Source organism: Prorops nasuta, unplaced genomic scaffold (genome assembly GCF_024137725.1).
Source record: "Prorops nasuta isolate Cenicafe-Biocafe unplaced genomic scaffold, Cenicafe_Pnas_1.2 PNAS00003, whole genome shotgun sequence".
Taxonomy (NCBI): domain Eukaryota; kingdom Metazoa; phylum Arthropoda; class Insecta; order Hymenoptera; family Bethylidae; genus Prorops; species Prorops nasuta.
In genome coordinates this window covers 4,050,633-4,064,873 of record NW_027116800.1, presented here as the reverse complement: position 1 = coordinate 4,064,873, position 14,241 = coordinate 4,050,633, and the positions used below count along the sequence as shown (strand labels likewise).

Genomic DNA, 14,241 nt, shown 5'->3' with positions numbered 1-14,241 from the left:
GCTTAGCGCGAAAAGGAAAGTTCGGTGGACAGGTTAATGGCAATATCATTATTGCAGTTGGTCGTTATTCACTGTAACGTAGTGTGAGGTTGAGCGCATTAATCTCTCGGGGCAATGCATCACCGGGTCGCGCAGTGCTTTCTCACCTACGTCTACGCGTCGACGTAATCCGTATAGACCGAAAACGCGTGCGTTGGACAAACCTGTCGCTCGCGCGCGCGCCGGCGATTCACCACTTTTTCCTCTTCCAATTTATTCTCCGCCACCCTCTGAAAATCCTTCAATTTTAATCAAGCGAATTTGCTACATATACATATATACTGAATTAATCTCTCCTCGCGTACTTTAACAACCTTATTCCTTGCTTGGTCGAAAGAGTTTTTCGCGATTATGGCGAAGGATGTCGAGAATTGGTACGTCAACCAGTGCTCCATTAGTTGAATGATTTTCATAATTTTTAATTTGACGAGTTTTGAGGTAAACGCGGAGGAAGGAATACGAAGAAAGGAGAGGGAAGGATGGAGGGTGGAAATAATGGGAGAGAGAGAGAGAGAGAGAGAGAGAAGCATGGGTCAGGAGACACGTGGGTCCTTTTATTCTCGGAAAAGTCCCCTACGAGTATTATTCACCCCTGCTCTTCTGATATTTTATCCTCGAATGCTCCCTAATGCTCGCTGAAGAGTAGAGTGGAAGGCTCGACAGGGTGCAGGGTGAAAGGTCGAGCGAGCGAACGGGCCGTTCGACAAAAGTAATCTCATAAGAATGAGCCACTCTTAACCCTTGAGCACCTAATGCAACTTCCCGTTCGGTCAGATGAATTTTCCACCCGCGATCATAAAACAAGAATATCCTGCAGACTTTTTCGAAACTTGAAAATTTCCTTTGCAAAGCATTCGAGCCGTATATATATATATATATACCTCTAGCTGGGAGGAACAAATGAGAGGGATGTAAAAAGAACTTTTCTGCGTAATTATGTCGAGTACAGTGGACAAATTAACACTTTGGCCAGGCAGTTTCAGAGGCTCGAGGTAAGCCAGGCGTCATAACGCTGGGTTTTCCACTGTAAGAACCAACTGGACAGAGGGAGGCTTGCGAAGGTACAAAGGGAAATTTAAAAAGTTGCAGTGTTTTGCTTTGGCAATGGGAGTACCGCTTCCTGTCTGACCAAACACGCTCCTTTTCCACTTTGTCCGCTCGCTCCACTTTTCAGCGAGCTGCGCTCTCAAACGAAAGGACCTACCGGTTACAGTAGAGGCTGCGATGCCAGAGTAGTCTCTCTCTCTCCCTCTCTCGGGACGAGCCAGCAACTGAAAAAATATATAATAATGAAGTGACCAGTTGGCGCGCATGCAATTGTTCCCTTCAAAAAATAGGAGAAACCGGACTCTGAAGCGTGCCTACTACCATCCATCCTCCTCTGCTGGCGGCCCGTGCACTCGCAAACTGCTCGACTACGAAATTACACGAGTTGCCCTTTGGCTGTTCTCTTCTCGTTGCTCGAGCTCTGCGCCGCGCGCCGTTCGTTTGTTGGCCATTTTCATTACGGAATTCAATGCGGCGTCGACTCTCTGCGCGCCCGCCGCTCAAAGAAAGCCTCCACGTTCAAGAGTATCGAGATAAAATTAAACATTCGACGTTTACCGTACTGTAAACCAGGCCAGCTTCCAAAGCTTTTCATCGCTAAAAAAAGATTTATTTCAAATAAAGAAGAGGCGTTAATGTGCCTGTAATCGAAGGAAGATTGGACGAGAGAGCGAGAGATCGAGACTATATACGCTTGGTAAGAATGAACCGGCCCTAAAAGATATACGCGTAAAACGCTCTACGAGCTAATAATTCAGATGGGCGGGCAGCTTACTTTCACGAGTCTCGCCGGAGTGATGCATGGCCAAGCTACGAGCTGCAATTAGTTTTACGCGACAAATAGACGCGTAATCCGATGAGAGTAGCATCTTTGGTGGTCACGTCCCTCCCCTCTCCTCCCCCTACCACCCACCGATCAATCGATATTATATTTCCTATCCCCCCCTACCCCCCCCCCCCCTATCCTCTCTCCTATTATACCCACAGCTTATTTTCAACTTTCGATCTCGCCAGATTATTCTCTCTTCAAAAATAGATACTTTGCTGCTGTACGCTCCACCAACAGAAACTTCTCCTCCCACTCGGTCGAATGATCGAAACAATCTTCTCCTAGCAAAAAAACTAGCAAGTTTTTTGAAAATTCGTACGCGATAGGTTAGGCAAAAAAGAAGATAGTGTGTAATTTATGAAATATATGAGCAGGTTCGATATTTTCTGATTTGTATATAAAGAGGTGACAATAGTGCGTGGAATTTTCATACTTTTCTTTAGAAGGTTAGGGAGGGAGGTGGGGGGGGGGGGGATGTTTTTTTGTCATAGCAGCCTCACTCCGAATCTGCAGTGGCAGTAGAAATAGTAGAAAAAGGGTGTATACGTGTATAGCGTGTGTGAGTGTGGAAAAGAGAGTAAAGGAAGAGGAGGGAGGGAGGAAGGAACGAGTGCGAGCTTGCAACGCGGCATAACTAATGACGAGGAGATAAACGGCTGAGCAAACGACGCGTTACGAGGGAAGGTGCCACGGAGAGATTCCGCGTGGAAACGGACCGGAAACTCCCAAAGGAAGTCCCTCGTGGAGAAATTGTTTGCAGGGCGAACTCGCAACTACGGAAGTCTAACCACCGGCAAGCCGCTACTGCCGTCTGCCACCGAGCTCTCCCCCTCCCTCTCTCCAACTACTACCTCGGAAAACCCAAGAAGAAAACCCACGAGACGTGGCATGGAAGCACTGTGAAACTCGTATTAGGCGCCCCATTCTCTCAAGGTAAATAAAGAATGATCGTTCCAGAGACTGGACTACCACCATATCCCCCCCCCCCCCACCCTCCTCCTTCCCCTTTTATCCTTCCTTCCTTCCTCCCTTCCTTATATACACCACATTTCAAAAATTCTTACCAAACCACTTTTAATTCTACTGGCATTTTCCAAATTTAACCCCACGTGAATTTCCACTGCACGTTTTATTATCTTTTACTACCGTTTTATTGTTTGTAGGCTCTCGAAACGACGGATAAAAAACGCATGTTTGCACGTTTTACAAATACCAACGCACCGGGTAAGATTATACGTCGGTATAGACGCGTATATAGAGAGACTGTGTGAAATCATGTAGGGAGATGATGGTCGATGCGTGTGAACTAAATATACCGAGTGTTAAGACTCGATAATAAACCGTACTATTTCTCGAATTTTCCAGTATAATCGTACAAAGAGGAGAGATGGAAACCTGGTAAAAATAGGATGGCGGGTCGAGCGTGTAGGCTCCCACAAAAAACCGGCAGAGTTTCTATAAACATTGGTTGTGCGTTAACGAGGAACGTAAACGAATCGTGTATGTAAATGTTTCGGGGGAGAGGTGGAAAAGAAAGCGGGAGAGAGAGAGAGAGAGAGAGAGAGAGTGTCGGGACGGCGGAGCTGTCGAGGAGGTACAGGCGTAGTCCGTTCCTCTCAATGGCTCGGTGTTGAATTGGTGCGGTGCGGCGTTGGCTGCGGAAAACCATTAATTGAAGCGAGGTCATTAATAAAGCACGTGGACCGCCCGTACCGGGATAAGTTACGTAACGAAAAGAGCAGGGAATTTATTTGCGTGGTTTATCTGCGCATTGTAGATGATATTTGCGCGAAGAGAGAGTTCCCGCGGAGCTGGAAAGATTATCGTGCACTTTGCACAACGCGAGTCATTCGATTGGAGCCTCCCAACGCCGTAACAACCAGAAGAATGCTCATCCACGCGATCGGACTACTAATTTTCTTCGTCAACTTTGGCCACTGTCAAGTCGTCGGGGACCCAATCGTTCGTACGAGTTTCGGACAAATTCGAGGCAAATGGACCAGGAGCACCAGGAATTTACCAATCGCATCCTTTCTCGGCATTCCTTACGCGGAACCACCGCTCGGACCACTGAGGTTCAAAGTAAGTTCGCTTTAAACGATATTTCTCTTCTTTATGATGCATGGTATAAATGTAGCATTCATAGGAGAAATGAGACGATTAACTTTTACAACAGAGTCCGGTGCCCTGGAACCACACCTGGCTGGAAATTCACGATGGTACCAGAGATGGACCCGCGTGTCTGCAAGAATTCAACGAGAGGGAAGTGATCGGAAGCGAGGACTGTCTCTACCTGAACGTTTTTGTACCGCTGGTGAGTCTCCCACCGGATGGATATTCCTTTCTTCAAACTTACCCTCTTAGCTTCGATCTTCGATTGCACGCGGAATCGTAGCACAATCGTCATCGAGTTTCTCATTCGAGGCAAACGTTTCCATTTGCTTTCACCCAACGACGTTTTCCACGAAAAATATTCTCACTTTCGAAAAAGTAATGCGAGCTCCATTAGACCGGAAGGTCGTCCAGCAATTTAATTAAATTTAAACGACTCAAGGTCGAGGCAGCCTAGTTGCCACATTCGTCCACTTAACGAGGAAACCGCGTGTCGCTATATAGTGGCAATCGAACGCAGCGATGACATTTTTCTTCCCGCGTGTGTAAACGCGCGTTAGAAACTTTCGATCGTAATTCCTTAATTGCATGACTACAGTTATCGGAATCGCAGCATCCAAAAGCATGGAAACTTCCGGTTCTCGTGTACATCCACGGGGGAGCTTTCCACGTTGGCAGTAGTAACAGCAGTATCTTTGCACCGGACTACATGGCGGATCAGCAAATTATTCTAGTAACTTTCAATTACCGACTCAACGTTTTAGGTAATCCTAATGGCTGCTAATTATATATCAGCGAATGCTTCGGAAAGCTTTGAACGATTCTTTCAGCTTTTATCTTTTATTCAAGGTTTCTTCAGCACCGCTAATAAAGCATCTCCAGGGAATTATGGACTGAAGGACATGGTGGTTGCTTTGAAATGGGTCCAGAATAATATTGAGTACTTTGGCGGTGACCCTAATTCGGTAACGATAATGGGCAACAGTGCCGGAGCTGTGTCCGTTCACCTTCTGGCTCTATCCAACAAAACCGAAGGCTTGTTCGATAAATTCATCATGCAAAGTGCCTCGGGCACAGCTTCGTGGGCGGTTCATCACCGAAAATTCATTAGAAAAAATTCGCTGAGGATGGCCAAGTACGTTGGCTGTCTCGATGTGGAGAGCCAGGCCCAAAGAAGTTTCGGAAACAATGAGGAAACGACGGGAAGCGAGGGCTCGAACAATCACGCGAAAGAACAGGAGCACAAGCCTGATAAATTCTTCTTCTTGGACAGCTACGAGGATTACGTGGAGGATGAGGAAAATGACGAAAAGATCATGGAGTGTATGAGGGAGGCCAACGTCTTTCATCTCGTCAAAAATCTTCGGAATTTCGTACGATTTTAATATAACCACTCGAATCACATTTTATTCGCACACTGTTCAATTAAACTGTAAAAAAGAATTTCTGTAAAAATCACGAACTAAAAAGTTGTGGGTAAATTTACAAAATTCTTCACAGTCTGTGTAATTTGCGTTAAATTGTTTTCTCTGTTTGATCGTCCCAAGATTGAATGGAGGGACAGTCCATTTTGCACCTTCGGACCAACGTTGGAGGAAGAATCGGAGGACGCTATACTTATGAAACATCCGTTAAAGGCCATCGAGGACAAGGACTATCGGGATATACCCTTCATAGCCGGTGTAGTCCAGGACGAAGGACTCGTCAGGTCCGCCTGTGAGTTTGCCGATAGTGAGAAGGAAATCAGTTGGGGCTCTCTTTATTAAAGCAATCTTACAATTTTTAGCTCTAATTTTAAACAAGGTGGCACAAAAGGAGCTGATAAACCATTTCACATATTTCCTGCCGTATGTCGTGGAGATGCACGAAGTTATCGGCAATCGAAGTGCATTCGCCCACGCCGTGAAAGAGTTTTATTTCGGCGGAAATCTTGCTGCTCGTCTACTGCGCAATATAACGGAAGTAAGAATAAGAGTGATCCAATTTCATTGTTCATCGAGTATCACGACGGTTATAACTAATTCTTTTATCGTCAAATGCTTGGTTTCTTATTTTTTTATAGTTGGTAGGCGACGGAGCTATCACTTTCCCCACGTACGAGGCAACGAAAATGCAGTCGGAGTCGATGAATTCGAGCGTTTACTTTTATCTCTTCAATTACAAAGGAACATTCACCACTATCGGTTACGGCCCCGATAAACATTTTGGTACATATGCGCAGCAGCAATTATACTGGAGTTTATAACGCGAAGAAACAAATACTAATTATTCTTCGTTCGTTTCCAGGCATCAGTCATTCCGACGACCTTAATTACTTATTCCCAACGCTGACCAATGCTCATCGCGATTTGCTTTTGCATAACACTGAAACCGATTGGACAATGATCAACATTATGAGCGAAATGTGGGGAAATTTCGTGAAATATGGGTAAGCCTGTTCAGTCAACGTACAGCCTGTGTTATAAGCGATAGCTTGTTTAGTGTTAACATTAAACTGTCTGTGAAGGATCGCGGGGGGGGGGGGGGGGGGGGGATAGTTGAAACTAAAGGAAAAGCTGGTCGGATGGATTGGCGAAAGCATAAAATTATTTAACGCAGAGTCTCGGTAATCCGTTTCCACTAATTTCGGACAGTCGGTATTTAAAAGCTATTTTCACTGGGGGAAATGCAGGAAATCGCATAATGGCCGGTTCTAGCAAGCATTAATAGACGAACAGTTATAACGTATTTTAAAGTTATTCAGCCCGCAACACAGTAGTGATATAATAATAATAATAGGAGCGCAACATTTCAGAGTTCCCAGCGCAAGGATGACTCCGGACTGGCCTGTATGGGACAATGAGAATGAAACGTTCATGCAATTCGGCATAGGCACGTCACCGGAACTCATAGTTCGCAATCATTTCTTGCCGGATAGGATGGCATTTTGGGAAGAGATATTACCGGTAGTAACGGAGAACATGATAGAAATGGAGATATCCGAGTCGGAGGACTCCGGCAGTGCGTCGACCTTCGAGTGTCCATATTTGATACTCCTCAGTGGAACTTTCATCTACCTATTGTCGACATTCATTTTCGGTTCCTCTTAAGCAACACTCATTTACAATATTCACCCTAGTTTGTACAAGTATACGATATAACTGTCCGCTCGACCAAAATGTCGTGGGAAAAGGTGTAAATATACGATGGAGGAAGAATAATAAAAGCTTTGAAAGGAAAATGTGTGCTCAGTGAGGAGCGCGTTGGACAGTGGCTGCGTCGGCGGCGGTGGCGAAGAAGCGGGCATAAGCTGATGCCTGCACTCGGCGCGAGAAAAAAATTACGCATGCTCGTGCAGCGGCGAGAGACGCGGGAACAAAGGGATCCTTTTTTAACACGCAGTAACGCAAGCTACTGCAGCTATAAACAAGAGGTTCTCGTGTTACCGGCGAGCTAGCGAAACAATGGCACGATTATTGGAGTTTTACAAGTGAAACGGCTACTCGTTAATCATCGACTGGATTAATGTTGCATTATCGGTAACGCAAACGGTGCGCGCGCTTACCCCTCTCACTCGTCGTCGCAGCAGTCTCTCTTCGTTGCTCGCGCTCGGATATAATAACACCGCACAGGAAGGAAGGAAGGAAGGAAGAAAAGAACGCGTGCCGCGCAAAAATCCTCGAGGGATCGTCCCAGGACTAATGTAACGCCGGGGTTAATAAACGAAAAGCATAATGGAATTCGCTGAAAATTAAGTTACCCGCGTGCGGCTGGAGTTAACGCGTGTGTGAAATATGCATTCGCGCGGCTTCCCTCCTCGTTTGTCTCTCGCCCAGGGAAATTAATCATTAGCGCGATGCGATGACTGTATGGGGGTGTCTAGGAAGGGGGAGTATAGAGAGAGAGAGAGGGGGGAGAAGGGAAAACTGCCGTGTTTGTCTTTGTCCCATTTTTCCTCGCGCTACCCCATCCTATAACACCGAGTACAAAGAACTCCACTCCCTGGAAATCTCTTGGTTCGCGTCATGCACCCTCCTCCATCTTCGGCCATTGTATCGAAATCGACAAAAGGATCGTCGCGGCACATTCAACGAACAAGAAGAAGCTGCAAAGCCGACGAAATCTATCGAGATGAAATACCTACCCTCTTCCTTCGTAATAGAGGGAGGGAGGGGGGGGGGGAGGTACCTTGGCACGTTGCAACCGCTACAACTGTAATAATTAGTACACAGGATCTTTAAACAAAGAGGAAACCACTGAGAACCGCTGACCGTGTAACTTATACCGCTGCCTGCAAATTGTATCAATAATAGCTACTTAAATCCTCCTTTGCTCCGAATAATGCAAACTTGAGTGGTTTACTCGTCTGGTTTATCAATGCAAGTTGACTCGGTGATAAGACGTCTTAACGATGAGCCTCGAACGATATATATATATATATATATATAACTGTTAAAACTTTTCACCGAACTTCCACGTGCAAGCAACGCTCGTGGAAAATAGTAATCGTATACGATTGCCACGTAATGCAAAAACTTTGTCTAATTATATAGACATTTTTTTTAGGAGAATATAGTAGCTGGGAAATATGAATAAATGAATCAACGTGTCACTGGAAATGATGATAATAAAGGCTTTAATTCGTCAATTAATTTTCATTCTTTTATATATATATAATATTATTGAAAAAATTGTAAAGGGTGGGAATTTTTCAAAGCTTTGAAGGATATAACGTAAGAAAGGAAAGGAATGCGTGGAATAGAGAAATGAAAGAGTCGGAGTATAAAGCTCCAAGTGTTGGACAATGGTCACTGTGCTTTTGCGCTGGAAATTCTTTAGGGAAAAAACCTGTTCCGTATTCAGTGAAATGAAGATGTTAAATTTTTACAGGGGCACGTTTTTTATGCAGGGGTTTTTACAGCGCGCGTAGCCGCTTTATTCGAGGAAGTATTGGAAACATGGCTATATGATTTTACTCGAAATAGGATGAAAATGAATAGGGTTTACTGCTATAGTACAAGACTTTGCGAGTCTTCATTATAGCTGAAAACTCGCAAGCCTGCACTGCACTGCACGCACCAACACCCTCCGAGCTTGCATAGAACATTTCCAAAATTGGAAGATTTTACTACTATAATTATAATGCTTAACTGAAATTTCTCCTCGAAGCTCCAATTATATGTACATTCTTTAACAGCAACCCGTTCATTCTGTAACTAGTTGCAAACTTGCTAATGAATTTATTTATCATCGGTGTGCACTAATAATTTCAGGTTCGTCTACTCTGTAAATATATTCAATACGTTACATTAAAAACATATAATCCTTGCAATATTCCATCCCAATATTTATCCTTCGATGAAAAAATATTACCCGGTCCATTTAAAGAGATTTCGAAGCGAGAGAGGCACGAGAGGTCAATTTAGCTAAAACAGCAAATACGCGAACGTTCTTGTAAGCCCAGCCTACCAAAGTAATCCAAGGGTCGAAGAGGGCACTGACCATTGATCAACGATTTGCATAGACAAATTTAGTCCGATGAGACGCTCGACGATTATATAGATAAAATAAGGATTCCCTCGGTGTGCTTCCCCACGCCTACAACTACTACGCCCTCCAGTCATGCAATTACGACCATCTTACGATCTCTCGACCCAAAATCCTAAATGTCCCTTTGAATCCTTCAAAATAATGTACATAGATGAGCAAACTAGAAAATATTCCATCATGGAGATTACGTGGGTGAGGAGAATTTTGAGCGAAGCACGATTGGAGGAAAGAATATTTGTATTAGTCGGACAAGGAGGGTGAGATTGCACGATGATAGAGTAGGTGGAACTATAGTTGGCAAGGTAATTGTTCAGTGGATAAAAGTAAGCATGATGAGCGATCGCGAGAGGGAAAGAGGAGATCTCGGCGAGAGGTGGATTCGGGGGCAATCGCCGGAATTTCCTGCGGACCTTCCGCGAAATGCAAATGAGACAGCATCGATTACGAGTCGGCGTGTCGCAGAGGTCGGTGGGGTTGAGGGGGTCGAGGGGGATCGGTACAATACGCTAATGCGACACATTGTTCGCCAGTGCAAAAATTGCCCCTCGTTACGCAGGCTCGACGACAATACACGGGGATGGAAACGCCTGCGTCATTCTGACCCCCGCATACATAGAGGACGCTGCCATAGAAACTCTACCAACTATTCTAACGATGGCTATTCGTCCGACAAATTGATTGGTCCTCGCATTCCTCCCCGTGATCTACGCGAAAAACTATATTATACACCGTTCTGGCGAATTGCCAATCGACACTAGCAACCCTCTCCTCCCCCCTGCCACCAATTTCCTATTTATCAACGATTTAATCCTTAATCAACTTATACCCTCTACACTCTCTCTCTCTCTCTCTCTCTCTCTACATATATATATATATAGATAGAGTACTACATGCATGCCTCTAAAATTCCATTGGCGAGTATTCGGGTTAGAAAGTTATTTCGTGGCATTAGCCGATCGCGTATATTTAGCTTTTGCATTTTGCACGATTAATGAGACATTATAAGGGGAAGTGATGAATTATGGATCGGAGGAGGGGGGGGACTAATGTGTATCCGCTGGTGAAATCTTTGCACAGCTTGGTCCATCAAAATTCGATTAATCGAAGAGCGATTCCCGGTGGAGCTGCTCGGGGGTCTTAGCGTGTATGTAAGGTAAACAGAGGGTCGAGAGGAGGGGGGGGGGGGGTGGAGGATGAGGATATTGGAATATAATCCGTAAGGTGCCTTCGGGACTTGAATGGCGCCGCGAGAGAAAGCAGGAAGGACGTTGGAAATGATTGAGGGAGTGTTTGGATGCAGTTGCCACGAGAGAAGCTGAATATTTCAAGATGTGACCAAACTGTAGTAAGCTGCTTTGCCCGTCTAATTCCTGCACGCTCCGAGCTAATTTAGTCCAGCTGCTTATTTTTCTTCGAGATCTTACTTGGCTCCTCCCGCTGTAGCAAAGTTCGCGCGCGGACCATCAAGCAAACCCCCCCCCCCCCTCCTCCCCTCCCTCCTCCATCCCAATCCGTCTCCAGCAATGCTTTTCACTCGCATTCGCAGCAGAAAAATTCACGATCATCTCGCTAGGAATTTTATTAGAGAAGGAATTTCAACGAAATTCAGCGAAATTTCGTTAGTGCAATTAAAAGCTGCATTCCTCGCGCGTGCGCGCTCGCTCGCTCGCGAGAGCTTAAAGAATTAACCGGGGGGATAAAAGGTATAATTAATGAATCGAGTATTTCGATCAAATAATGTTTGTCCATTTGTGAACGTGAAAATTCATCGCGGATTGTTTATCTTCTGGACGAGATGGCGTATATATAGGAGCATTTATCAATTCATGAATTGATTATACTTTATTTGCCAAAATAAAATAGCGTATGATCATTTATTCATGACAACTAGGGTCGCGCTAAGCTAATTAATTACTTCGAAATTGAGTTCCGAATGGCGTGCGTCGCAAATGAATATGTAGCGGCTTAATTTCTCTTTAGCAACTATATTGGCAATAATGAAGCTATAGTCGAGGAGAGGAGAACGCGTATAATCCTTCCGGAGTAGGTTAGGTCAGGGGGAAAAATGGTTACGGAATTTGGGATTACCATTGTACAAGTCGGCAATTGCATTAAAGCAAACACAGTGTCGAACCGAAGCTTCATCCTCCTCTCCTTCTCTCTCCTTGTCGTACAGGTCGTTCGTATGTATGTATATACTGACAAAGGCCTGCAGTTGAGGCAAAAAGGAGGAGGGTGAGAGGTGGAAGGTAAAAGGGGCAATAAAACTATATATATATATACATATATATATAGGGCTTTTCTCAACACGTTGAGCACCGGCCGAATTTACATGTGACGAATCGCATGAGAACGAAACTGTATATATATATATAGATAGGTGGTACATCGGGACTATGACCCTGGGCGATACGAGAAAGCTTCTTCGAGCCTCTCCTCTCCTCTCCTCTCAGCCCCGTGTTTCCAGGATCGGAGAATCCACACATCTCTGCTAGAGAAGGGGGGAGGGGGGGGGGGGGGGGTTCTGCGCCGGTCTATATTTCGCGCCCGACTACCTTTACACGGAACCGATGTGCGGAAGAGAGGTTAATTGCCGCGACTCTTTTTGCTGGCTGCCAGCAAAGTGCAAAAACACAAACGAGAAATTTTCTCCGAGAGAGCGGTCGCACCAAATACCATCGTCGGGACTCACTCTCTATATTTTCCTCGATTCTTTTGTCGGGTCTTTGGCAAAAATGGTACGAGGCAAAAAGACTGTACGGGCAAAAACGAGTAACAATTGAGCGACGCTCTTAATAATTCCGCGTGAATCTCTCGCCAATGGCAATTGTTTGGAATTTTTTCCCTACGATGGTAAACGATACTCTTGACTGAATTGTAGTTTGTTTATGGGGAGGGATAGTGGGGTGGAAGATTAAATGTATATACAGGGTGATTCTCTAACGGCGGGACATAGGAGATTGGTGTTAGTTGATTATAGCACCCGGAATGATGAAATCCAAGAGCCCTGATTGGTCAATATTGTATAGTGCCAACTTAAAATAGGCCATTGCCAATAGTTTGATACAAAAAATGAGACCCATTCGCCATTTTGGTGTAAAAGTATTTACACATTTTTCGTAAATAGAAGTAGAAGGAAATGAATGAGCTGTCAAAAGTAGTGATTCAGATTAATTTGTGATAAGTGTAAGTTTGGCAAATAAAAGTGATGATTGTAATAAAAAGAGGAGATAGGGAAGAACTTGGTTTTCATAAAATTTGTTATTTAATGTATTAACCATGACTGACTCAATGAGTTCAGTCAAAGCCTTACATTTCAGCGTTTCCATCTTCTTTAATAATCAAGTGTATTTTTGTAACAACAAACTCAAACGTCTTGTTATACCAGTGGACATAATAACCTATCAGATGTTATCCACTTCCATCAAAGAAAAACATATTTAAGTTCTCATTGAGTCAGTCATGGTTAATATATTAAATAACAAATTTTATGAAAACCAAGTTCTTCCCTATCTCCTCTTTTTATTACAATCATCACTTTTATTTGCCAAACTTACACTTATCACAAATTAATCGGAATCACTACTTTTGACAACTTATTCATTTCCTTCTGCTTCTATTTACGAAAAATGTGTAAACACTTTTACACCAAAATGGCGAATGGGTCTCATTTTTTGTATCAAACTATTGGCAATGGCCTATTTTAAGTTGGCACTATACAATATTGACCAATCAGGGCTCTTGCATTTCATCATTCCGGGTGCTATAATCAACTAACACCAATCTCCTATGTTCCGTCGTTAGAGAATCATCCAGTGTATATATATATATATATATATATATATATATTTATTTAAGGATGAAGAGGTAAATGATAAGTGGTGGTGGTGCGGAGAATGGTAGCCCGAAGCCGTCGTCATGTGCGTGGTGCAATCGCTAGTAGTAGATAATATCAGCGCAGCAGCTCATTTTCAATGAGTCGACGAGGCAGCAGAATCACGTCCGGTCCGGCTGCTGACAGAAGAGGGCTCGGGGCTCTCGGGCTCCGATCATTCAACAACGAATCTGCCTGCGCAGCAGCAGCAACCTGACCAAGCAAGCTACAATGAAACACGAAATATATCCTACGCTATATGAAAACTGAAAAGAAATCGCCTTGGGTAAATGATCCAGCGGTGGAATGCAAACGCGTGTCTATCTCTTCTGCCAATCTCTTTCAAAGCCACTAATACATAAACTTTAAACAAAAAAGTCAACGTTAAACGAACCTTCAAAGCTTTTATTCACTTTTCGCATCGTATTATCCAGCAGTTTTATCTTCATTAATCTTAACGAAAATACGATTGGAGCCCCGTGGAAATCCAATGGCAGCTGACAGCTCATAGAAAAGTAGAAAATGGCCAGAAACTGAAGAGATACGCGCCTGTCGTTTTATACAAGATTCGTGTTTCAACGTAACTGCATTCATGTGTGCTCCCTCCCTCAAAGAATCCTTTTTCCTCTCTACATTATTTTTTCATTGTCTTTCATTTCTTTCGGAAATAAGCTGCTGCTACGTCTATAATGCATTGATAAGGGTACGCTAGGTATATATATATATATATATATAGAGAGAGAGAGAGAGAGAAAGAGAGGAATGTTAATGCAGCGAGGGTAAAATTTGTGTATTTTAATAGAACGTGAAA

The 14,241-nt window shown here is 44.0% G+C and overlaps 2 protein-coding genes across 12 annotated transcripts in view; one reads left to right on the top strand and one right to left on the bottom strand.

Moving 5' to 3' along the window:
- The window catches only part of heph (polypyrimidine tract-binding protein 1 heph), a 364,217-nt gene that overhangs the window by 307,567 nt on the left and 42,409 nt on the right, over positions 1 to 14,241 (bottom strand). The gene's annotated exons all lie outside the window — the stretch shown is intronic.
- Positions 3,532 to 8,654, top strand: LOC136786186 (esterase FE4-like). The gene is made up of 9 exons (XM_066747758.1): positions 3,532 to 3,997; positions 4,092 to 4,229; positions 4,626 to 4,791; positions 4,877 to 5,400; positions 5,575 to 5,743; positions 5,814 to 5,989; positions 6,090 to 6,234; positions 6,314 to 6,455; positions 6,822 to 8,654. Exons 1-9 carry the CDS (start codon positions 3,803 to 3,805, stop codon positions 7,114 to 7,116), a joined length of 1,950 nt encoding a protein of 649 aa, XP_066603855.1. The 5' UTR covers positions 3,532 to 3,802; the 3' UTR covers positions 7,117 to 8,654.